Source organism: Necator americanus, chromosome II, assembly GCF_031761385.1.
Source record: "Necator americanus strain Aroian chromosome II, whole genome shotgun sequence".
NCBI lineage: Eukaryota > Metazoa > Nematoda > Chromadorea > Rhabditida > Ancylostomatidae > Necator > Necator americanus.
The window spans coordinates 2,488,576-2,514,896 of NC_087372.1; the positions used below are offsets into that span (position 1 = coordinate 2,488,576).

At 38.8% G+C, this 26,321-nt stretch overlaps 4 protein-coding genes across 8 annotated transcripts; 1 reads left to right on the forward strand and 3 right to left on the reverse strand.

The window, feature by feature from the left end:
- Positions 1-103: 103 nt before the first annotated feature.
- On the reverse strand, positions 104-445 carry RB195_016664 (uncharacterized protein; the record flags this gene model as incomplete). The annotated part of the gene is made up of 1 exon (XM_064183295.1): positions 104-445. The coding sequence occupies one exon, from the start codon at positions 443-445 to the stop codon at positions 104-106; it is 342 nt and encodes a 113-aa protein (XP_064039176.1).
- RB195_016665 (uncharacterized protein) lies at positions 248-14,912 on the forward strand (the record flags this gene model as incomplete). 2 transcript variants are annotated; one of them, XM_064183297.1, is made up of 6 exons in its annotated part: positions 248-624; positions 1,536-1,637; positions 5,766-5,953; positions 13,956-14,076; positions 14,607-14,691; positions 14,778-14,912. In XM_064183297.1, the coding sequence occupies 6 exons, from the start codon at positions 248-250 to the stop codon at positions 14,910-14,912; spliced, it is 1,008 nt and encodes a 335-aa protein (XP_064039177.1). The 2 variants fall into 2 exon arrangements, with proteins under 2 accessions (XP_064039177.1, XP_064039178.1); XM_064183296.1 differs by having other exon boundaries at positions 410-624.
- A 617-nt stretch (positions 14,913-15,529) lies between these two features.
- On the reverse strand, positions 15,530-21,107 carry RB195_016666 (uncharacterized protein; the record flags this gene model as incomplete). Of its 3 annotated transcripts, XM_064183300.1 has the most annotated exons (16): positions 15,530-15,592; positions 15,826-15,872; positions 15,976-16,012; positions 16,073-16,262; positions 16,341-16,491; positions 17,306-17,386; positions 17,453-17,561; positions 17,820-17,975; positions 18,329-18,425; positions 18,568-18,606; positions 18,677-18,904; positions 18,974-19,072; positions 19,127-19,275; positions 19,332-19,480; positions 19,535-19,792; positions 20,978-21,107. In XM_064183300.1, the coding sequence occupies 16 exons, from the start codon at positions 21,105-21,107 to the stop codon at positions 15,530-15,532; spliced, it is 1,983 nt and encodes a 660-aa protein (XP_064039180.1). The 3 variants fall into 3 exon arrangements, with proteins under 3 accessions (XP_064039180.1, XP_064039179.1, XP_064039181.1); XM_064183299.1 differs by lacking the exons at positions 18,568-18,606; positions 18,677-18,904; XM_064183298.1 differs by lacking the exons at positions 15,530-15,592; positions 15,826-15,872; positions 18,568-18,606; positions 18,677-18,904 and having other exon boundaries at positions 15,875-16,012.
- An 872-nt stretch (positions 21,108-21,979) lies between these two features.
- RB195_016667 (uncharacterized protein) lies at positions 21,980-25,315 on the reverse strand (the record flags this gene model as incomplete). 2 transcript variants are annotated; one of them, XM_013449304.2, is made up of 6 exons in its annotated part: positions 21,980-22,058; positions 22,114-22,190; positions 22,245-22,376; positions 22,931-23,075; positions 23,347-23,458; positions 25,300-25,315. In XM_013449304.2, 6 exons carry the CDS (start codon positions 25,313-25,315, stop codon positions 21,980-21,982), a joined length of 561 nt encoding a protein of 186 aa, XP_013304758.1. The 2 variants fall into 2 exon arrangements, with proteins under 2 accessions (XP_013304758.1, XP_064039182.1); XM_064183301.1 differs by lacking the exon at positions 25,300-25,315 and having other exon boundaries at positions 23,347-23,420.
- Between the last annotated feature and the right edge of the window lie 1,006 nt (positions 25,316-26,321).

The following is a 26,321-nucleotide window of genomic DNA, read 5'->3' on the forward strand; positions in this document are numbered from 1 at the left end:
CCTGAAATCCGTTCCACCTTTAATGCCTTTGATGCCTTTAATCATTAACGAATCAATCCAGCGGAATTCGCGCGAAGATGTATGCGCACTTGTATGTCTTGTTTCAGCTGTTTCTTCTTCCCAACATGATCTTGACAGCAACAGAAGAACTCTTCGAGACGATCTTCTGAAGCGTGCGGTTCCAGAATTGTACGAACTCCTTCATCGAGTCATAAAAATGAGGAGCGGATCGCGATGAAGTAGCTGGATGGACGTGTGGACTGTGGATTGGCCACGCCTCCACAGCTGGCGGATCCCGTTTCCGCAGGTGAAGAAGAAGAAGAAGCGATTGGCGCGCGACACGAACGGGCGGCGACTCGGTGAGTCGTGGCGAGGGGCGTGGCCTGATCGGTGGCGGCATTCGAGCACGATGTCGTCGCATGCGGTGTGGACCGGCAACGGTCATACGATTCTGTACGCTCCGTACCGTTACGAGAATGTTGTCGGTCCGGAACATTTCTGGAATCCTAGCGCTGTACATGCGTTCTTCGCTCGACACTGGAGCTCATCCATCTATTTAGCACTCGGCTATGTGGCTATTATTAACGTCATGCAACGAATTATGGAGAATAGGAAACCTCTAAGGTATGTTGTTTATTTTTCTCCTCCTTCTTGAACCTTAGAAAAATCCTAGAAATGTTATTCGACGGGGAAATGTAATTGGAGGAAAGCACTCAACTGCGCTTTTATTTCTGGAAACTTTCTTTTTTCTCTTAGGTAACTTTAGCATACACGTCATAGATCCTCTAAGATTAATGCTTAGATCTTACAGCCCCGACTGACTTCGTTATTTACTTCCTGAAAAAAAGATCGTGTTTGAGTGCCCCTCAACTGCACTTTATTCCTTATCTGGTTAGAACATATTACGATTTAAATGTTCACTCACCACGAGACATGTTTCTATAGGATCAACACCTTTAGGTGAACTAATCTTTTTCTACTTTACTCCATATTTTTGTACTATTATTGAAATCCCATCACTTTCCTTAATCTTTTCATGCTCGAAATGTACTGCAAACACTTTTTGCCTTTTCATACAAATATCAATCACAGAACTGAAAGTGACAACCTCGTTAACGTTAACGCTAATTGCTGATTCTCCGTGTGTCATTATTTCGCCAATTTACTCACTTTATCCTTTATTACAAAGGACTTTTATTACAAAGAATTTATCAAATATTTTAAAACGAAAACTTATTCATAAACAAGAAAATCCAAAAAGACATTTGATGTGAACCATTCGATTTGTTGTTTCCATCTGTTAAAACATCGTAAATTAGAGGAAAGTTTAGTTCTTTTTTCCTCTTTTCCATTCTGTATTCATCTTTTGTAAGTATTTCTGTCCTTGTTCGCTCCCTTTCTTCTTTGTTTTTTTTTGCGTTATGCTGTAAAGAGATTCAATTTAAATTCGATTTCATCCTTTTTCCATTTTAGTTTCGAAAGTTTAGCAATAACATTAGTAGCGACGTTTTTATCAATTTTCCCAATAATTTCAGCATGAGAACCGTATTACTTTTATGGAATGGTGCTTTGGCTATATTCAGCATGATGGGCACTTGGCGATTTGGTCTTGAATTTTTCAATGTGCTTTGGACTAGGTGAGCGTCATTTATTACAACTTCAAATGCAGTTTATGTTCGATGATTTCTTCTCATTCCATTTCGTCCACCTTCTCGGTTTCACGTATTGTTGTCACAGCGCTATGTTTTGGAAGGATTCTTAACGCACACCATTCCTTGAAAACTCTTTTTTCTTTGTTTTTTCCCATATGAAAGGTTGCATTACAATCGAATTGAGTGAGTTTGCAAACGTAGATGACACAGCGAACGAAGAAAAAAAGAGGGGGAAAAATGAAAACAAGTAGGGTTATCGAATCCGAGCATAACCGCACTCATCAATATAGTAATTAGTGCTCTTAATAATTATTGAGTTTTTTTTTAACGTTTCATGGTAGTTCCAATTCAATGTTTCAAACACATTATTTATTGCGCATATTTGCTGATTTTGCTGACTAATACTCGATGGCATGAAGAAATTTTCTTGCTCTACAGAATTTGTTCAGTATTTGTTTCCCGTTAAGAGCTACGTTCATTGTTTCTGTTTTTTTTTTATTTTGGTTTTTTTTTTGTCATTTATCAATTAATTTGTATTTTGGTAGTAGACCACCTAGACCTTTATGTGTTTCATGTTTTGTGCGTTTGTTGACCCGTACTAGCGATCGTTTCAAGCTGGTAAATAAGCTTCATGGTTTTTTTTTTTTGCTTGCAACGGATGCATCAATGTGGTATATTGCAACGGCTTTTTTTCATCTCATTCATCGCCAGCACTTTCACGGATAGTTGCGTCACGCCACATCATTTCTGTGTTCTGATAATTGGCGCACGATTTATAACCCGGATTTCTATATATGGGTGCTAGTCATTTTGTCTTTGTAGAGGATATAATTAGTCTTCAATGCGAAATAGAGTTTCAAGTTGAAAAGAGATGAGGGAGAGTTGGAAATATTGATGGAATCAGTTCCAACAATTTTAAAAGAATCTATTTTCTACAGACGTTTCCTTTCTAAATACAATTGTTTTACGTGGCAAATTCATTTAGTTTCTTCTTTTTAACAGTTTCATATAGCTTACATATATATATTTCATCATTTTTAACCTATTCGTGTATACACCTCCCGCTGGATGTTTCCTAGTAAATTCCTCATTCAAGCATGAGGCAATTGAACACCCTTTTTTATAACATTCATTTTCCTTGGTACACACTGATCTGTTCAAAATAGGTTAACTATTTTTACGCGCCAGTAATATCACGTTTGTTTGGGATAACTGTCTGCCATTAATGCTATCATTTACCTCACTATAATCACTGCCCCATTAAACTATATAGCTTCATGAGCTGCAGAGTAGGGACGCAGCAATGCACTTTGTTTTACAAAGGATTACACAAATGTTTTGCTTCAAAACTCCTAAAATTATCTACACTTTTTGAAAAATCATTCTGAAGAAAGTTTCCATGTTCGTATAGAGGTTGGACCCTTCTGCTGATTTCAAAAGTTCCACCAAAGAATGAATGTGTTGTCGAGGTTTTCAAGATTGTGTCACCTCATAAATGATTTTCTTAGTTGAGGATAAGGTCTAGATAATATCTAACAAGGTTTTGTTCAAGTATTATCTTTGTTAGTCATAATTTATCTATTTCTTAATTCATTTGCATTAATTTAGGTCACGATTTTTTTTTTCGAAATAAAATTTAGAGGTGTAGATTCCAATAGGAGTTAAGTCACTCTAAGGCTTTCAGTTTCTTCATGAAATTTGTTTTAATTCAGTTGTGGCGCTTTCTGAAAGGATCGTTTACTTGCTGTTATCCGTATGGTAATGTCTTGCTGATTGCTGTGAGAAAGATTTTCTTAATGAATTGTGCTTGTTCTTACGACTGGTTCTACTTATGCGTGCAAATAGCTGTTTTTGTGCCGCATGTTGAGCCATGTTTTATGAAAAACTCCTCAAAATGAAGCGGGTGATTCACATAGACCGTTTGTTGGAATTGAATCTGAGCACTTGATAGGCAAGCGAGATGAAAAATGTAGTTGAAAGGGGGGGGGGGGGATTCAACGCTCTTACTTCTAAACCCTCTATCTTTCTTTTTTCTCTTTGTAACTTTAGATTCCATGCCATGGATACTGTAGGACTAATGCTTAGATTTTAGGGCTCCGACTGAATTAGTTATTCACTTCCAGGAATAAGAGCACGACTTAATGCCTCCTCCGAACTAAACTTTACCCTAAGCGAGTCTTTCTCCGCGACTATTTCGTTCTCTCGATTCCATGTATTGCTTTCTGAAGACTTATTTCCCCTTTTTGTGTTGCCCATCATATTTAGAAATGATTTTTCTTGAATTAATTGAATTTAATTGAATGAATTGAAATTTCCTATCAAAATGAGGTGTTAAAGCACACCTATTTACGTGAAAACCTTGACCTATAACAACTGCTGGAAATTAGAACTACCATCGTAACTGGACTTCGCTTTTTTTTATTGTTATTTTACTTTTATAACTGGTAATCAAAAGCGTAAAACACAATTCTTGGTTTTAATTGCAGTATACGTCGTTGAAGGAAACTAAGTTTATTTGTTTACTTAAGGATTGCTTCTCCACGATCTCATTAAATGAACGCAAGTGATCTCTTTCTGTCGGAGGAGTTACTGACGATCTTCGCGAGTAGTATAAGAGAAATGTGTGAATAGAAATCAGAGGAGAGAAACAGAAAATAATCCAGAAAGAATATGAGTGCATCAGTAGTACGTAGAAGAAGAGGAATATGTTTTCCTGGAAATCTTGTGCTTCAATATAGTTGGGACATTTGGTGATGTTGCGATCGATAGATAGTGCTGTTGGTTAAGTGCTATACATTGAATATCTAATAGATAACTTTTGTCACCGTTAAAAAGGGCAACACTTTTGGGAATGTGATGATTTTATATTAAATTCCTTGTTGTTGACCGTCTATCACAGGGAAAATTTCTGAAATATAGCTAGTGGGTGCCTTATAACTGCTCACACACTTACGATTATTGCTTAACGGTTGTTAATAAGCATTATGTAGACTGAATTCTTTCAACATTTTCGACCAAAGTTTAGTCTCGTCTCTATGAATCCTTTTTGACAGATTTTTTGAATGTTCCCCACGAATGAGAATCACCCCACGAACTTTGTAACCTTTATGGCTTTTGGATTTTAACTACATAAATGCATAATTGAGTGGACAGAAGAGTGCACGCATCCGTAGAGTGCATTGGCCAGCATTTTTTCCCCAAAATCCATAATGTATGACGAGTTTTTCGACTTTTACGTCTACTTTTACTTTTACTTTTGAGTATTTTTGACATATTTCGATGATATTATGTGAATAGATTGGCGAACTTGGTAACGTGATAGCAAGATTTTATCTACATGAGATATTTCTCCTCATTTTTTAGACGCCCAAATGTATATGAGATCAGTTCAATTACTGAAAGTTTTTAGTTTTTGGTGTCGCTGAGAACGATTCTTTTCCTTCTTGCGACAGCTAAAAATTTGATTCAAGCCATATGGAACATTCTATAAACGACAGAAAAGAAACACAGCTAATATCGCAAAACTATTCTGTGATCTTTTTTGGTTTTCTACGTGGACGATTCTAAAATGGTTATAAAATTTCCCGATTTACGAGACAAATGATTAAATGTTGATGTGGTCACAGCTACCTACAATATAAATAAGACCTTTTCGCGGATTTCGTTAAGAAGTTGAATTCTCGGAGAATTTTTCTTTTCTAATTTCTTTAACGGCATTGTTTTACTTTGCGCGAAATACTTTGGTTAATCTTACTATCAGATGGAAGATAATGTAACCCGTCAAAACTTGTGGTTCATGAGGCGTTAAGAGACTTGAACTATTCCTACGCATTGAAGTATAAAAAGAAGGAAGTGGATTTTTTTTTGTCTTTTTTCTTTTGCTAACATGATTTCTTGATTGTTTTTTCTTTCTGTTTTCTTTGATTGATATCGACATCGATGTCTTCTGTACACTTTGGCGTAATTAACGTAGATTATAGTTCTACGAGGTCATTTACAAGTGGTTTAGATGAGGTAATATTTTTCAATCACTCCGCTGAGCATTTCGCTATGTGTATAAATGAATACCTAATGCTGTTTGGGTTAATTTCAGACTAAAATACCTGTTTTCAGACCATTCACGGATTCGGTCTGTTTCTCAGTGGATCCTACTGGTCCGGCATCATTTTGGGCATGCATGTTCGCGTTTTCGAAAATTGCTGAACTTGGAGATACGCTTTTCCTGGTACTTCGGAAGCGACCTGTGATCTTTTTGCATTGGTATCATCATGCTGTTGTACTCGTCTACTGCTGGCATTCCGGTTTGTTTTTGGATTTTCTCCTTTCCGTACTTTCACCTCTTTGTCTTTTTTTATTCACTTTTTCTAACGTCTTCCACCAATTCGTTCCTGTCTTTTTTTTTACAATGCTCTTCCTCCTCACCAGCTTTGCTTGCTGCACACGATGTAGCGGCTGTTGAGTGAAAAATAGCTCAGCTTCGGATTTTTCATTTCAAACCGGTGCTAGTGACGGAAAGCAAGAGGCTTGGTGGGGTGGTGAAACCAGTGCGTGGAACCGAGATTCGTATCCTGTCTTCCTAGAAGCGGGAAAATTTCCGTACTGTTTTTCTTTTTCTTTATTCTCCAATAATTCTCCAATTGATTAATTGAGAACTTCAAAGTGTGTCAAATTCGAGAGGAAAAGGACGACTGTCGCTAGACAATAACATTGAAAAGACGAGCGCTCGTTAGTAGTGGAACTAGGCTGAAAATTGCACATTTTGAATCACACTCCTAGTGCGACATAAGTGTATGTTAGAAAATTTCTGAAAAGAACTTTTTTAATGGGAAATCAGTGCCGGTTGACTTTGCACGTCGCACCGAGTCCATCATCTTTAAAGAATCCGTGCAGAAATTTTGTGGTAACATGAGAGGATGATGAGATACAGAGTGCTGGCAATTACATTTTTATTGCCTGGTTTGAAGAGAAATGCTTGAAGTAGATCTATTGAGCTTTTAACGCTAGTTCACTCATTATGCACAATAATTCGTACTATTCACATTTTCATTTTTCTAACGTCTCGTTTTTCATCTGCTGGAAACGGTAGCCCATATCGATCATGCATTCATACTTTTCGAGGGCTCCTTTGTGCTGCTGATTACATAGTTCTTTCCTGAAAACACCATTTCTGTTCCATATGGTGTGGTTCAATTACGGCACAAGGTCAATCCGTCTCTCAAAGACTGATCTTTACGCAGTGATGATTTCGCGCGTACAAAGTTCGTAGACCGTGCAGCGCTCGGACGTGACTACTTTGAAAGTACAGTTTTAGAACTTGGTTGTGGAACCACTTAGAGTTGTAGTTACAGCATTTGTGTTGAAACTTTGGATTAAAACTTCGAATCTCTGTGAGGTGGCAAATCTTGAGAAGAATCGGTCCAGTTATTGAAGCGAAAGAAGTTGCGTGGTTGAAAATTTTAGGATTTGAGGATTGTAGAGTTTTTTTTTCGGAGAAATGTATCTGCAGATGGGTTCAGAGGTTGTTTACATTGCTTCTAGACCTATAAATGTTTGATATCAATTCACCGGTCTCCAAAAAATCCTCTCCTGCACCTGACTACCGTTTGTTATCGTATTTTGGGGACAGTGCATCTACTGTAAGTACACCTGTTTTCGTTTTGTAAGGACAGATGTAAGGACACGTCATGTCGAACATTTGATGTTTGATTTTTGATTTTCACTTAGCTGATGAGAACCTGATGGGTTGGTATTGGAAGTGTGTCATCACTAAAATCAAAACTGGTGATTTGATGCTGGCTCAATCCATAGCTGATTCCTGCTGTAAAGGAGACGTATAACTGGAAGCAGCAATATGTAATCTAGAGTCTTCGATTCTCGACATCCTGTTTTCATGAATATATAGGTCTTTTTCTTCTCATGTAATTCTTCTTTCGGCCACATCGATTCTCACGGATGCATTGATAAGCCATGACATTTATTTGCTGCCACGTTCTTTGGCAAGATACGGCGTCTTATTAGAGAAGGTCATGATTCTACAGTACGTAATATAGTATGCTGAGGGCACTCGGGACACAATTTATATAATGCTGATCAATATCTCAATACAGGCAACTCGACATTGTTGACTTTGGCGAACGGTCTCTTCAAACATAACGCGGAATACACGAATGTGACCGGCTGGTGGATGTTGCTCACCGCCGCCACCGCCGCCGAGTTGCAATTGAAGCAACATTACTGAGCAGAACAGCACACATCTTTCTGTAGGTGCAGCTCAAAATGGAGACACAACAACAAGTTCAGAAAAAAAAGAGCGTCTTCTGAATATTTCCGAATCCGAATTTTCCCGAAAGAGTTGGTTTCGCTCTTCACAAGTTGTTTCACATAGTTCCTGCACTGCACGCTCCCGAATGTTGTCGTTTTGGAAACGAAAACCGATTCCTGCGGTCTCATGGGTTCGGAGGTACGCATTCAACGGGAAATTTTGTGTTAAAATAGAAGATTGATTGAAATAATCGTAGTTATGTATGAAAGGTTTCCTTATTGTTTCTCTCCGACGTCGTTCTACATCCTTCTTATAACATCAGAATGTCAATAATACAGCTTTTTGTCGCCAATGAATCAGCATTACTCATTACAGGGAACTACCTTCCACAAACTATCCTAAAGCAAACAAGAAATGACCATAAAATACTTGAAAGAAGTAGTGATAGCCAAGGTGCAATCGTTGACCTTAGATCCTTAGTGTTTCTGCTTGCTCGAAGTAGATAAGCTTTTGAAAGATAGATGAGAATGGATGAAGGAATGCAGAAGTATAAATTACTACAATTATGTATGGTACACTTATGGAGCTGACTATGCTGAGTAACCGCAGGAGACATTTGGAAAATGTTGGCAATTTGGATAAAAAAAAATAAAAGAGTTCGAAAACAATCTAATTGGGATAATCTTGAAAATCAAATATATTTCTAATTTCCTAGTGATCCAATGTCAACGAAATGTCAACGAGATTGTATTTGCGCAGCTTTGCTTTGTGAATTGGTTTTGCATATACGTATAATTTAGCAGGATAACATTAATTAATAGAATAGTGGTTTAATAAGCGAAACAATGAACATATTCGAATAAAAAAGTAAAAAGTACAAAAGTAAACAGTATTCATTTCATTATTTTGGGAACAAAAGTATGGCTTCAATGAAAACTATTGCTTCGTATAATATAGAAGAATTCTGTTAGAAATAAGAATATTATTTCTTGCACCCTTTCAGATCTTTAATTCATACTTTGCAAATCTAAGCTTCCTCCAATTTTCTACATATTAACAATTTGAAACTATTTTTTTTATTTCAATAACATGTTTTCAATGTATATTCCATAAGTACTAGACGTCGAAAACTATTCCCTTTTTATTCGTATTCATACTTCATTTCTCTGTTATTTCATCTTTTGACACAATTTACTTGCCAATATAGTTGCTTTCTAAACGCAGTCACCGAAAAACCGAGTTCTGAAGCTCTCATCACCGCTAAAATTAGGTAGTCCTTATTTCACGGATGCATTACCAAAAGTGAACATTTTCTGCAAACAAATCACTTTTCTCTCCTTCTGACTGAAACATCAATTGTTTTCTTTTCTTTGGTTTTCTGTGTGCCTGAGAATATCATCTTACTAAACCGATAATATGAAAACTAATTACTTTCGAGACGTCACAATTTTCCTTCAGACGTGAATAGTTCACGTGATTCTGACGATACTGTGGAATCGTTGCATGAAATCCATCACATTCTATCAATTTTAGTGGCACTCGAGCAGAACAAACAACAGTGTGTTGTTTTACGCCGAACAAAAAAAAATCCGCACTGGTTTGGGACCCTTTTTTTTACTCTCATCCCGTTCTTCAAGTGATTTCACTCTTGAGAACATTTTTATTTAGATTAGACATCCTTCTTCCGATCCTACTACAATTAAATATAAAAAAGATAAGGATAAATGAATAAATAAATGATAAGTAGATAAATGAATAAACGACAAAGTAGTAAATAAATATAGAAATTATGTAAGACAATAGAACTACGAAAGAAAAATTTGTGAAATTAATTTGCTAGAAATTCTTCGGTTCTACTATTGTTCCAAATCTCTTTGAGAGAAATCTTCCCACTGGAGAGCTTAGATATGCCTTGCTGAACACGTCATTGCGGTGGCGATTTTTATGATGACAGTGGGCGACATGCAGGAAGAATTGAGGACATTCATCCTACGCTGGAATTGTTCATTTTATGCAAACGTGAGCGGAATTCAAAACGATTTGCGATTTCGCTGGACGGGAAATCTTCATTTCTTCTTATTTCTCCTATTTCTCTTCCAAGTAAGGAATAGAAAAGGGGGTCCATGGAATGTACTAACACAATTAATTTTTTTTAAAGCGAAAAATAGATTGTGGTAGTCGAATCTCGAATACAGGGAACATTTTTAGCCGAGTGTCGCATGTAACTTGTTATGATATTGAACCATATCCCATCTCTGCAGGAGTTACCAAACTTCAGCTCATGCTTTTTACTTTGTATATAGTTCTTATAGTATATAGTTCTTCTGTCATCCTGAATTAGTTTCATGGAGGAGTCCTTTAGACGTCCGTTGGACAGTTTCGTCTTTCTTGCATTAACCGGAATTCAATCCGACGGGGAACGTTCTTAAAGTTTGATGTCTTTAATCTAGGTGACCTAAGTTTTTTTTTTTGCCGAAACGGATCAGAAGGTGGAACTAGAAAGGAGGAAGGCGACCGAGATCAACGGGTTGACAGGTTTGAGTGGCGCTGCAGCGGCGCTTTGAAACGATTCAGCAAAGAGAGACGAATGGTCAAGTGAATGGCGCTTGAAACGATACGCTATTGAGATCGTGACACAATATTAGCGCCACCATGAAAAGTGGATTTTCTGAGAGTTTCTCGGTAGGCGTGGGATATGAACGACGGGTCGTAATCGAAATTGCATCGAATTTTTTTCATAGAACCTGATGCTAGGAAAAGTGCTCTGAACGAAGAAGAAGCGAGCACCAGTATTTTTCCCATCAAAGAAACTTTTCAAAGATCATTTTCTCCCGACCAACTTCCTGCCTCGAGTGGTCTGAGATCGCTCTGATAAGGCGTAATTTGGTGGTGTATGTCATCTGAGAAGTTCAGGAGATATTTTATGCTTATAGATAAGATATGCTGGAACAAATCACGCCATACATGGTTACTCAGTGCTCGAAACTGCCTTGCCTCCCCCACTATCGTAATATGTTGCTAGTTTCCCGCAAGTGATTATCACCGCATGTTGGACATTTAGAGGTCCTGGCTACTAATGACACAAATGGGGATCAGGGTTGCTAAGGGACTTGAAAAATGCGAAACGCATGACGTTCCGAACAGCCTGCACATGTTGCTCTTTGCTATACATAGAGAATGAGACCAATGAGTGCTTCCATAACGACGGAAGATTTGTGACACGCGTAGAGGCAGCTAATGTTTCAGACAATTAATGGACATAATTACTGAGCTGGAGACAGTTGTTGGAATGTTGGGATTGATGGAAAATAGCGGTAATTTTAGGTTCCTACTTTGGAATAACTTGTTAAATTTTAGTGTTTTGAAGAACCTGGCATAGCTACGGGTAAAAGTGATAAAGGGAAGTAACTGTAGCGTAGAGTCCTTGCAAAGCCGGAGATCTCAGTGAATTTCTATTCAAAGCGTTTCTGAGGAATATATCCTATTTTTCCGTGCAAAATTTTTCCCAGTGATTGTGTTTTTATAGTCGTTCATCGTTAACGACAACGATTAACAACGGCGATGACGATCTTATTTTCGGCAGGTATTCACAAAATTGCCCCATTCATAATCAATAACTATGAAAATTGAAATTATCATCGTTGTTATTGATCGCGATCGCAAGCGAATTCGGAGCGTAGCTGAGGCCATACAATTACTATGAAAGACATACGAATACGCAGCAAGAGACCTCCTCTAAAAAACTAAATATTGGAGAGGGTCTACTTTAGAGAAATTCTTTCTCCTCCGTCGTTATATGTTGTACGTTCCATTAATTCGTTCCATAAAATGCAAAGAGCCAATTATGCTTCCAAAGGAAAAAAAAACAGAAAAGCTAAATAAACAAATAGGTAAAATAAATGAACAAATAATGAAAAATAAGAAAAGAACTCTTTCATGTTACAATATTTTGAATCTTTACCTTATTTTCTTTCACGAATGGTCACTGCCAGTCCAAATTTATCGGTGAATTCTATGAGTCCCTTTATTTCTTGACACAGAATTAAGTGGTGAATCAGTTTCTCGTCCTAACCCTCTTGAGATCAGGTCGGACACTCATGAACATATTCTTCCCTGTCCTCTTGTCGTACCTCCTATTTTTCAACAACTTCGTGTGTGCATTGTTGCACTTTCAATAGCCAATCATTCCATTTAGGACCTGCTCAGTTCCGGCGTAGGTCATTGTCGTATCTATCGACCATATACGGGTATCGAGAGAACGTCGACGCAGAACCTGTTCAACGCTCGTTTTTTCGTAGCTGAAAACCATTCATAAAGGTGTTTGGTCGTAACCCATCCTGTTTGCAGTGACTTGCGGTGACTTGTCATTCCCCCTTCGGTCGTTTTTTTTCCTTCAACGGATTTGAAGGATGTGGCCGATTGAGATTCGCCATGATTATCGAAAGTTGGGGAGAATTCCTCTTCATTTCGTAATTATATTTACCTGATATAAACTACATGTTGTTTTCTTTTGCTTTAGAAATCAAAGAAGTTCGGAATATAAACGCGAGGAAAGGGGAAATAGACGAATAGTAATAGCGAAGAGATCCAAGTGCACTGTAACATATGTAAATGCCTGAACACCTTTCTAGAGTCAAAATACAGGAGCGCTCCCAAATACTAAGATCACCTTTTGTGACATTAAAGTTCTTTGAAGCTCGTTAATGATCTTCGGCACAACGTTTCCTCTCAGAAACCACGGAATCAATTAACAGCTTTACCGCTGTCGACGATAGCATGAATGATAGGGCTGCCTGGATGGTTTTTCTGGTTAACTATCGCCAGACAACTGATAGATGAGACTTCTCTACACCACATTGTTGCGTTCTAATCACAGAGGTGTGCTTGGAATTCAGGGACCATACAATTGTTTAGACAGATCTATTAAGAATGAATCAGAGATAAGCATTATTGGAAAGAAAAACTGTATCAAACAAACAAGCAGAAAAATTGGCCAAATAAAAAGAAAAGGATATAGAATGGATTAATGTTCAAGACCCTTTTGCGCTTTCTTCAGCTCTTTTGCAAATAACTCTTCATCGAACACAGTAAAATACATTATCTACAGATTTAATTTGTAATACAGTAAAAAGAGTAAGAATTTAAAAGATAAGTGTGTATGTAAGCCATCCAGACTACATGGACGCTTCGTTCGACAGTTGCATGTCAGAAACATTCCATCAGAGCGATTATTTTAAAACTGCGCTGTGTTTTGTTTGAGTGAGAGAACATAACGTGGAGCAAAAGAAGTTCATAAATTGAGATAAGAAGGAAAGAAAACAAATGAAAAGAAGAATAGATGTTTTCCCCCTCCACGGATCCAATCAGCACGTTTTTTTTTTCTTGCGAGCCAAAATAGTTTAAAATTCAAATTGTAAATTATCCACAAAATGGCACTTAGCACTTCTACAACAAATGGGAGATTTCTTGTATTTTTTTGCTTTTTTTCTTGCTCTTATTTTATTTTATCTGTATTTTATTTCGCATGTTTTTTCTAATTTTTATTCTATTGGTGATTTATCTGATTTTAAAAGGACCTTTTTTAAATCCTTTTATTAGAAGTATTCACTCTTGAGTAATTAGTATCACACTCATAGGAACCTGTCTGCGAAAAAAAAAATGTTGGCATGAATTGTTAAAAAAAAAAAGAAATCCTGTTTGGATGTGAATGTGTTAAAACACTTTACTTTCAGCTGAATTACTAAATCACTGGCTCCTTCTAACACTCTGTCAACTTTTTTTGGTTTACGAAATAATATGTAAATGTACACTACTATTCAGTCTTACTAAATTACTTTGTGAAATAACAAGAAACGGAGCGATTTGTTGAAATTATGGTAGGGATCGAAAAGCTAAAATTTAAGGCGTGAAGGAGGTTGACGACATAGAGAAATACTTCGTTGCGGTTTCGGTGCCACATAGCTTTTCGAACAAGTTCCACATTTCCTCATTTGTAATTTCTTGTATTGTCTGACAATATCCCTTACGAGTTACTTTTTCAGCTGTCGAGTTGACCGCCGCAGGACGTTGGTTCATCTGGATGAATTATTTCGTGCATTCGATCATGTACACATATTACGCTATCGTGTCGACAGGTATCCGATTGCCCAAACGGCTTTCAATGTGAGTTCACGGGATTTTTCCTGTAGATCACATTTGGACGTTTAGTAGTTAGTAGAGAGGAAGATCTGAATTAGGTCATATCGGAAAGCAAAATTAGACGAATCCAGCTACAGGGCGTGGACCTCTCAAATTTTAAGAAAAGGGGACGGAGTGTGAAATTACTTATCGTACACTGGAGCCCTGTTTTTAAGACTTCCAAATGAATATATGTTAGGAATATCTTGCACCTTGTATCGTTAAGCGTACGCTTTAGCGCTGCTGCTAATTTAGAAATGACATTTCATGACGATTGCAATATGTCGAGGACGTAAGGACATACAGTGGTCTGCGTAAAGGGCATACAGTAGAGCCAGAAATCCGTACCATAACAGCGTTTACTCTTGTTTTATTTTTCTTTATACTTTATTCAGAGTGAAATAGAATAGCCAGCTTCAAGAAAATGCTGTTTCTTCTTGGCATATAGGACCTGCTTTCTTGATCGCGCTGGATGTCTATGCATATTTGTTCAGAGATATTTATTTTTGATTCAGGACCGTCACTGCCCTACAGACAACGCAAATGCTCATTGGTGTCATGATCTCCGTCTACGTGCTTTACCTCAAGCTGAATGGCGAGGTAACAAGAATTTACAGTTTTTGCTTAGTTTTTTGCTGTTTTTAAAAGTTTTTTATCTAAAAAAAAACTATAATATCGAGTTTTAGGTGTGTCAACAGTCTTTCGACAATCTTGCCATCTGCTTTGCTATCTATGCGTCGTTCCTAATACTTTTCTCGAAATTCTTCAACACAGCCTACCTCGTGAAAAGGCAGCCTAAGCCGGCTGTGAAGACGGACTAGGCGCTAGAAATCGTTCTGACGTATTACAGGTGTGTATGTGCAGATGATATCCTTGTATACCTATCTGTTTACCCGTCTGTCAGTTTATCACTCGGTATGTGGTTCTTTATAAATTCCATATTCATTGTGATCTATGCATGTCACTTAAATAGTAATTTACCAGTTATCTTTAACCTCGGCAATTTTTATTGGACTCCTTTTTTTCGGGAGTGGGTATGCTTGCGTCGTTCTGTTTTCGAACTTATTTGTATTCGACTATTATAATTCATTTGTTATTAACATGTACATAGAAGAATGCTGGAAACAATGAACGTGAAAGCTATAATGAAATAAATTGTTGAAAATCTTATGTAGAAAAAAGTTGAGAGTCTTCGAAATGCATCAAAATAATCCGTAACGAACAGTGAAGATAAGAATATTTTGTAATGAGGTAAAATCAACATCATGTGGAGAATCGCACAGGTTAACGCTTATTGCTATTTCACTATCTCTGTTGGTAACACTTTTTGAATCACGGCTATTGACACATTTGTATAACCATTACAAAAGAAAACTGAGAATAGCGGAAGGATAAAACGGTGGGAAACACAAAGAGATCATCAAGGAAATCATCAATATTAACTATCATTAAACACAAGTATGAAGCTAGGTAGTGCCGGGACCAAGACATTGACATAGACCTGAACATATCAATATCGATAGTGCAAAAAAAAAAAATGCATTAGCGCATTTGAGGATGCAATAACTCTTTTGCAGGCGGAACGGAATCAATATTTAGAGTGGAATCGGACCTTGCGTGATGTGAGAAATATTTAAAGACACTTCACAATGCATTTCCTTGTTTTTTTCCACTTCAATGGTCCACTTCCTCTCCTTTTATCAAATCGGAAGCCCAATACATAGCAGAGAATACCTCCAAGAAATCCTTCGACCAGGAACAAATGTTGGTTTTCAATGCACCTTTAATAACAGTCAATAGTGTCGTTGAAACGTATACGCAGCGCATTCATCATATCCGCTAAGATATGTTCAACAGGATCCGGGCGCAGAACGCTAGGTTCACCAAGCACTGCACGCACCGCGGCACCTATCTGAGCATCCTGGAACGAAAAACAATGAAACGAAGACTCGTGAACGGAAGAACGTACAATCCTGCTCACTTCAGTCCATTCTTGAAGTTCTTTCATCGTGTCCGCTGCGTACTCCTCTACGACCAGTAATGTTGAGCACATTTCGATCATTATGCGCCTTATCTCATCGTCAGTATCCTCAATTGCTTTAGGCAGTATTCGAAAAACATGACTGATATTCTTAGCAAGAGTGCTTTGCAGGTAACGAATAGCGACAAGACTTAAAGAAATATTATTATTACCTATAGGGTTTCTTGATATCACACAAAAAATAAATAAATATCACAGAAAGGCTTACCGAGGTTCCGCGTCTACATCCAGAAGTATCACATTTTCGCATAGTTGCGGTAGTTCTTCTTCGTAATACTGGGCATCTAGGATGAGGCACCTCAGTGCAGCAGCCCGCACGTAGCAAGATCGATCAAATCGAACCAGTGGGATCAAAGGTCCTGCAAAGTATTGAGGTGTAAAAAGTTAAATGCCTTATGAGAACTCGCATAAGAAATACAGTTATTTAGGACGGTAAGAAGGGCTTTCCAAACTGTCACCGTCGAGAGATATGCATAGTCCAAAACCAGTGTGGAAATCAATAGTGCACAAATGATCTCCATACTGTTGCAGAGGCATACCTTAGTAATGTTGAACTAATATTTTTAATGGAAAATTTTCGAAATTCTTTCAACCGAGAAAAATTCGAAAGAAAAAAAAAGAAACTTTCATTTAACATTCAACTTTTTTCACTGATGTATTTTTCTATGGATGTCTAGCAAAAAAGTTTCGAGCGATTGCGTTTCGACCTCATCTTTAATCGTAAATTACGAGAGAGCAAAGACAACGAAGGTAGAGTTATATATAGAGAGTTCAGAAAGAGTCCTCACAAATTTAAACATCCACTTCGATCGGTTTGATATCCCTATAATTAAAACACATGCACATGTTTAGCACTACTGAACCAATAATGTATCATGGATGATTTATGGGAAGCCCAAGCCTTAAAATGTTTCCCTAAAACGTCAAGTGACTGAAATCTAGTCAAACTGGGCTATGTTGTGCTGTCGCGTGTGTACATTCGACAAGTCAACTCTATCGATCTGGAGTTTGAAGAAAGTGGCATCGACGCCAGACATTTGCGCACACATTTACTTGTGAACAGAAAATTGTGCCACTTTTCCTATAAGTTACACTAACCTCGTTTTCTTCCCTCAATTTGCACCATAAATAGGAACTTTTCCATACTAACCATAACAATCGAACCATACTAACCTAACATAGGACGAAAGCAAGGAACAATTGCTGCAATTTCCACGACGGTGTCACGAACTTCCCAGTCGGAATGGGATACAGCTACAAGATAAGACAAATCAATAATAAATTGGATGGGAGTCAAATTCCTTATTTATGACGCCTCACCTTTTGTAATTTCCACTGCTAATCGATCGCGAATACTCGCCATAGATGGATGATTAAGGCAGTCATTTCCGTAACCTTTGCAGAGTTCCTCTAGCAAACACGGAGATTCCTAGAAGGAGTGTCAAAAGTTTTCCCTTGACCGACACACCCAACATACAGGCATCACCGAGTGCGTTGAACTGGGCTAGTCGATGCTGTCCGTTATGAAGACGGACACTGTGGCGCTGCCTCTTCGACACATCCGCCGTTCATTTTGCTGCGGTGATAAGCTCCACGACGCAATAGTGTTCGTCTCCGCAGCGGACGCGACGCGCTATTCTCGTTGAACGTGTTCGGAAACGGCTGTACACATGGACAGTCATCTTACCAGTAACCTGTTGAAGCAACTTTCCAACACCTTGGGGAGATCGACAATGTCCAGACGCCCAGCAAGCTTCGAAATCATTCCTTGCAAGTCAGAGAGCGGTGCTCGACGCCGATCCGTAACAATTCGACACATACTCGGTAGATATTCTTGGAGTTCCTAAAGATAATTTAAATGGTGAAGATTAATCAACAAGGTGGTATTTCCCCTGACTTCCCGAGGAAGTCTATAGTCGGGTCAAAACGACATGGATCACGAGTGTAGTTGCGATGCATGAGGCAGCAGTTTGAACCGAGGTGGGGACCGTCGCCAACTCCAGCGATGGATGGTATCAGCAGTGGTTTCACCAAGATCTTAGCCGTTACGCTCCACTCAAGAGAAGCCGAGTCCGCCACTGCGTACGCGCTTCATGTCGTTCTGACCCTACCATATAGCATACAGCACATTCTAATGAGAGTAGATTGCGGTGTGCACTTTTTTTCCAAGCATCTAGAATAACTTCTAACACCAACCTTGTCACTGAGTAGGTCGATAACATTTACAAACGAACCCAATTTCACAAACGGTGACAGCAAAACCGCAGCGATCAAATCACTAGTATCAGAACGTCTGAAATCAATCAATATTTGTCCGCTTCATTATTCTTATGTCTCTTCTCAAGACTGTTGTTACTCTTTATTATCCTGTCATGCGGAAAATGTCCAGTAATTAGCGAAAATGATAACTATAAGATTGTTATTTATTAATTTACCTGATTTCACGACGTCTATAGATGAAGCATAAAAAAAGCCTGAAGATGAAGCAATTGCGTAAGCGGTTGCGCTCAAAGCGGTTTATTTCAGCTAATGGTTGGGACCTACTCGGAACCATCGTTGGCTTCTCTTGGATTGTGGTGATGACTGGTGCTAACGAAGGTTCCCCATCGACCGCTATGCTCCGCTTTGTCGCTTCGAACACAGCCGCTTGCACAACTGCACACCGCTTCATGTCGTTTTGACTCGATCACAGCTGTGAATTGAACCCACCATTTGTTCACATCTATCAGAACATTTCTGATATCATTCACTATCGGAACATTTAATTTTGTCCTGAGCAGGGCAGGTGAAGAAGGACTAAATATTTGTTCAAATTGCATACAGTTATAGGAATTAACTCACGCTTGTGACTGCAGAATGAGCTTCATAATTGTCTGACATCTAGCAGTCTCATTACGCCATTTGGACAGCGAAAGATCATCAAGTAACCCCATATCTGGCCTATAAAGCCAGTACATCCATTCTCAAATCTGCAAATGCAAAGGACACTCATACCTTATTCTCGCTGCGAGCTGATAAACAGTATCTCCTAGCAGATCTCCCGTTTGTATTGTATCAATAATCAATCCAATCTGGTCTGGATTCAAACGATCAGCGAAATTTAGCAATACGCGAGCAGTGCCATTCATAATAAGTATAGAATCCTAGGGTCAAACGGATAAGAACACTGACAACCAAGCACCATATCCCTGCATCTCACCGTGCAACAGAAAAGCTCCGCGACACTAGCAAGAAACAGCTGTACCACGTCCTCATCCTGTGTAAGGCACAAAAAATCCTCGACTAATCGTCGCACGAATATACTGAGGCCCTCGTTGGGTAGCTGAGCGATAGCCCAGAAGACTACGTCTAAAGTGGAATAATGGAAAATCAAAATCAATAAAATGAATGGAAATGACTAACGATCCCATCCGAACTCCTGCTTGAATCGATAGGAGATGATGTAGAGTGTGAAGAGGTCAGAAAACACTTTGGCAGGACGATCTTGCTCCAAAAGAACTTCTGTACGTGTTAGCTGCTCGCTTACGCCCTCATCATTGTCGGCAATTGTTTGAGCGAGTTTTGCGTATAAACGAAGCAGTAGGGATACAACCACTGATGTAGCAGTTTCGAAATTTACTGAGGTGAAACTCGACTTGATAAACTCGGTTAGACGTTCATCTGAAACACATGGTCTTTGTTAGAGAAAGTGGTCAATTTTCGTCAATTTTCTACAGGAACCACTACAGTTATCTCGCCGTAATGGCTATGATGCGGTAGCCTGTACAGTTTGATCAGATTAACCTGATTTGTGGTCCAATTCTGTACGCGTTTGCACTCGCCCCAGGACTATCGTTAGCTCCGATTGGACTCCAGAGGTGAGTAAGGAACCAACGCACACTTTGATTGCAGTTGCACACGTACATTCGGGTCAAAACGACATGAAGCGCAGTGCAGCTGCTTAAGCGATTGCGCTCGAAGCGCGGCAGTGGTGATAGCGGTTGGAATCGACGTGGGACTGGAGCAAAGTGCAGCGATAGACGGTGCTAGCAGTGCTCCCCACTCGACTCTAACCGCTACGCTCCATCACACCGCTTTAAGCGCAGCCGCTTACGCAGCTGCACCGTGCTTCATGTCGTTTTGACTCTACTCTGATTATTCCCAAGACGTTTAATTTTTGACCTGTGAAACGTAGAATGAATATCCAGTTAAGGACCGCATGAACGGCAAGATATGCAAATTATAGGTGTATGTAGTTCTCCTTCCTATGAACGGGTCAAAACGACATGAAGAACGGCACAGTTACGTAAGCGGCTCCGCTCAAAACACACGGTGGAGTTAACGGATGAGATCGGGCTGGGACCATTACGAACTGCAGCGGTGAGCGGTGCTGCGCCATACTTCATGTCGTTTTAACCGCAACTACTGTATTTAGCTTTTTGTTTGAAACTCAGACTTTTCCCATCAACTTTATTCGCATTACTCAGTAATCTGGTAGAAATCTAGAACGTATAGTAGAGTCAAAGCAGCATGAAGCACAGTGCAGTTGCGTAAGCGACTGCGCTTGAAACGATGCAGTGGAGCATAGCGGTTGAGATCGAGTGAGGACCCTTGGTAGCACTTGCACTTTGCTGCAATTCTCGATGGTCCCACCTTGATTCCAGTCGATATCTCCTCCGCGCCGCTATAAGCGCAACCGCTTACGCAACCGCACCGTGCTTCGTGTCGTTTTGACCCGACTTTGTGTAGTAAAAAGGGTGAGAAAAGGAAACTGAGCGAGAAATCTCAACAGAAAAAAAAATCAGAAAATAACAACCGCAATTTGGCGACTTCCCTCAAACGCTTCTTTCACATACCCAAACTCACCGTTCAAGTCGATATTATCGATTAGACTGTCCACAAGTGTATCATCGAACGAATGGGGTAGCTCTTCAATCGTCGAACAACGTTCAAGAAACTGCTTCAGCTGGTCCACAACTGTACAGCTGGCGACCATCTTAAATTACAAGTGGGAAGGCTTAAAAACACTTAGTTACATTTTCATGATTTAGGGAAGAGTCTAAGATAATTAAACACATTCCGTGAAGGTCTGCATAGGCCTTATATTTTCTGTGAAAATCGGCATACAACCTGGACTACTTTCACTTTAAAATTTTAAACTATTATAGTACTGTGATGGTGAGCAACAAAATGTAAAACTAATGTCTCTGAAGTACAACCAATACTCATCCATATGAACGAACATGACTAAATCCTGCTTATAATTATATATTTGGATGAGCCCAAACATAGATATCGTCCTAAGCGACTCTAAATAACACTCAGATTGAAACAAAAATAATTCCTAACAGTAAACATTGGCTTTCAGGTCGCTTTGACTAGCAGGTGTGTAGACAGGCCAATCCAAACAAACAACAGGGTTGTTTAGAAAAAAAAAACCTCGCCGTAGTCAATTCAAATCACAACTAGTGAGGCACTCCATAGTCATTGATGGCACCTTATCAAAAGCACCGGTGCTTTGCAATATTGCTTCCTTCGAAAGACGCCCAGAATCACAAGTAACATGGTTATTCTATAGATTTATTTGAAAACATAGTACACTTTAAGAGTGTTCAAGAGATTTCCTTTACAAATTCTACAAGTACAATGAAGATCTGAGTGAGGTACTGATTCGTTTATCATACTAGTACAGTGCCATACAGAAAACAAAACTACTCGTATGCTGTATAAATAAACTGAAGGTTACAAATCTGCATAATGGATGGTTACTGGAATTATTTGATTATAAAACGCTAAAAGCCGTTGTTTAAAACTTCTAGATTACACGTAGATGTCCGTTTGCAAAAAGAAAAAAAAATAATTTGAGGTTTAGAGCTTTGTTGAATTTTCGTTCAGGACAGACTCCAAATCCTTTACCATATCTTTGGGCTCAGTGGTGGGTGCATACCTGCAGACAAATATAAAGAAGACAGACGTATACATAAGCCCTGTATTCAACTTACCTTTTAATCACCTTCCCCTCTCTGTTCACCAAAAACTTGGTGAAGTTCCATTTGATTGCATCAACAAGGGTGCCGCCCTAAAAACAAGGAAACTCATGATAGAGGTCTTGAAATTTCAGAACCACACATACCTGTTCCTTTTTCAAGAATTTATATAGTGGGTCAGCCTTGTCGCCATTTACGTCGATTTTGTGGTAGAGATCAGGTTCAAACTTGAACTTATCTGCTACGAAATTCTTGATGTCGATTTCACATGCGGGTTCCTAAAAAGTCTACTTTGCGCTTAAAATCTTGCTCTGATGGTGCGGTACCACTTGAGCCGGTGTACCGTGCACAGTTGTAATCAAAACGACTGGGGATTCTGCGTAACTTGACCTAGTAACTAGAAAAGACGATAGACATTAATGAATACTTATAGTTCTACAATCATAATTCGATGAGCACGACAATGTAACTGATTGTACCGCATAGTCAAAACGGCTCAAAACGACATGAAGCACTGTGCAGTTGCGTAAGCGGTTGCGCTCGAAGCGGTGCAGATAGCGCTTGTAATCGAAATGGGTCCATCGCGAAATGCAGCAATGAACGGTGTTAGCAGGAGTCCTCACGCGATCCTAACCGATGCGCTCCACCGCAACGCTTCGACCGCAATCGCTTACGCAACTGTCAACATGCTTCATGTCGTTTTGACTCTATTATACATGATCGTCATGTGCTAATGGAGATGGAAAATGGATAGAATATTGGAATCTGACACAGGTCCACTTGGTTGTCATAAATAGCATGGAATAAAATATCTTGAAATACCGCTACTTACCTGACCACCAAACTGATTGCACGGGAAAGCGGCAACCTCAAGACCCTGTGATTTGTATTTGTCGAGAAGCTCCTTCATTTGTGTATAATTCGAGTTTGTTAGACCACACTTTGAAGCAACGTTGACGATTACAACAACTTTACCTCTAAAAATACTTTAATCATTTTCGCCAGTAATATTTATCCACCCTCGACTTTGTCTATGCGTCGCTACGGTTAGTTATACGCAGAAAAGCAACAAGTCGAGATTGACACTTCGAAAAATATGTAATAATAAAGTATATGAAAACATGAAGGTGAAATATATATGAATATAAAAATAAATAATATATAAGAAAGACCTTAACCCCATTTAATAATGTGTGATAATGGATCTCAAAACAAAGCCGTGAAAGAAGAACAACTTATGTAACTCACTTGTATTTTTCCAAAGAAACGTCCTTTCCGTCTGCGTCTTTTACTGTGAACTGATAGATTGTGTTACCTGACATCCTTAACGTTGAGAGCTGTAGAAGTCGACGCGAAGTGACTAAAAGCACTAATCCATTGAGTAGGTATGGATAATAACACGATGTCAAAACGGGAGAACCACCTACACACACACACACACGGACACACGGAAAACCACTCTTTCTCACTAGATAATATCCACAAGCAACAAGTTCGCCACATAAGGATTATGTGGTTAGAAATGTTAGCATGAAAATACTGGGATCTCTGCGACTAATCCTGGGTGGAAACATGATTCACGCCTGTGCATATGTGGACAGGGCATTTAACTTGACAGCAAAGATCATCAACATTTCAAATAATCGTTACAACCATTTAATTTTAAAAGAATAAATGGAGGAAGATGGGCATAGAAAATAGCCATTGCCAAGCAGTAGATTTCAAAAAGGGAAGGGAGAGATGTCTGTTCCCTTTATCATTTCTTTTTTTTTCATATGCACATTTTAACGCCTTTCCTTGTTTGTCTACTGTGTAAAACTGGAAAAAAATGCAAACATGACTTCATCCATCTTGTAGAAAAGAAGATTTTCAGTACAGTTTTGGTGTCAGTCGAATACGATAAGTAAGTTTCATGGAGAAAAACTGATAAACACTCCGGCTGAAAAGAAGTACCCTACGATGGAAAACTCCCCATACTTCTATTTACCACTTCAAAATACTTGAAAATGCAGATAGCGTTCTGACTAAAGACAACACATTTGGAAAGGAGATTCAAGAGGAGCTCTCCTTTTGTAGCTCAGATTACCATCAGCAGAAACTTGATCATAGCACTAAGGCGTCAGCATCGTCTGTGTTATTCCCAGCAATATTACATCTTTTTCGATGTAAGGGTTTCATAGAGGAATCGCTAAAGAAGACCACTAAAGTTAAATAGTATGAGTGCTACATTGTGGACCAGAATTTAGGAGAACGAAACTAGCACAGAGGCTGGTTTTCTTGTCCGAACCCGTCCGCAAACGATAAGATAAGGAATGACATGCGATAGTAAATAGGGGTGCGATCGTTATAATCCACTCTGATGCATTTCAATGCACGTAAATAAAACAATGAGAATATGGAGGAATATCAAAACCGCATCTCTTATTCGCTCGCGAGCATATATGTGGCTTGGCCAAATCGTTTGGATGTTTTGCATGGCTATTTCTACGTTTTCGTTAGTCCTCTCTAATTAAAACAAATCCAACTCTCAAATTCATTTCGTTGGATAATGCTGAATTTTGCCGGATCATGGGCTGAAATGAGATTTTGATTCCTTGGATTCCACTATGATAATCATGATAGAATAGGGTGGTTAGCAACTCCTTAATGGTAGGTAATACTGGGACCTTAACAAAGCTATAAATGGAAAGTTAGGTAACAACAGCTTTCATGGAACAACTTCGTCGCCTATGTAGTTTGTCACAGAAGAATCTCTTTGAAACTATGATGAAATTCTTCGTGGTCAAAATAGTACCAAAAACTTCACTGCCCGTAGAATAGTTTAGTAAATCCTACACTCCAAGTCAGCGCTTCCGTAGCAAAAACGCAAAATTTGGTTAGGGAAAATGAAGGGCTGAAGGAATAAAATAGCTAAGATGTATTGACTTTTCCATGTGGTCGTGTTTGAAAGTATAAATGTTTTTAGGTTGCTCTTTAAAAGAAATTCAACTATGGAGAAGAAAATCCCCGTGAAACTAACAAAACAATGCTGAAGAAAAGAGCAAGGACAGTAAGATGGATATGGTTAATGAACAGTAAACTACAAAGCAGTCCCTATGTGATTTCTCTGGAGAATTCCTTCCGAATGTAACATGCAAGCACATCAAGCGAAGACGAGATAAGGAGAATGCACGCAAATGAAGCCTTAATGAATGAACTCACGAAAAGATACGCTCATTTATATCGGGAAATGAGCCACGAAATGAATGACAATGCTTCGAGCAGATCTTTCGCAACGCCCAAATGATGCAATGTTTTCCCTCGTAGTCTTAGATCAAAGATCGCAGAACGTCCCGCCCACCCGTGCAGTTTTGTTTTCGAGTCCCGGCACGTCAGTCCACATTTTTTTTTTTTGCTCCCTTCTCCTGAAAACATTCATACCCTTGAGTTTCTTTATTTGAAAGTCCTTCGATTTTAAAAATTACATTAGGTTATCATTTCTTGGGACAGTAATTTGGTGTGATATGTAATTCCCCAGGAAAACGTGTAAATTTGAGGAAATTTGTAAAATTCCGAACATCTACGACAAATGCATGCAACTAAATGTCTGTAACTCTAAAAAAATACGGAAATGAAGTTCCTTAAAGCGGATATTGACTTGCAGCGCAAAGAGATAATTCTAGCCACATTTGTTGAGAAATTACCCCTCTTTTTTAATACCATAGCAACGAATTGCAGGCTGAAGCGTTCATTCGCTACATTAGTGAGGGAGAGTACTCGAAATGGTGCTGAAAACTTCTCTCTGTGACCATTCACCAGTGCAGCTAATTATCAAGTCTATGCGACTCCCGTTATGCTTCATTACATTGGTTGTGTATCTATTTTGCAACCTACTGCGAAGAAAATTTTCAGTACGTTGGATAAAGTAGAACTGCTTAAGGTTTCTCGGAGTAAAACATCAAACAGAGAACTAATTAGCTGTACCGTGAAGAAGTGTAAAACCTACCAAATTGATATTTACTATAAACACCTTTTTGAAAACGTAATGCAAAAACAAACAAGAAGGTGAACAACAACAATGGAAAACCACCATCACAATAACAAATCATCCTAAAATTAATCGCGATCAACTGGGCGCTCTGCATAACGAAAAGGTATCGTAAAGAGAGATTCAAAAACAAATCAGCAAAGATTCATGTATTTTTCAAAGTTCTGAACCGATGAGAAAATATGAGTATTAGCGA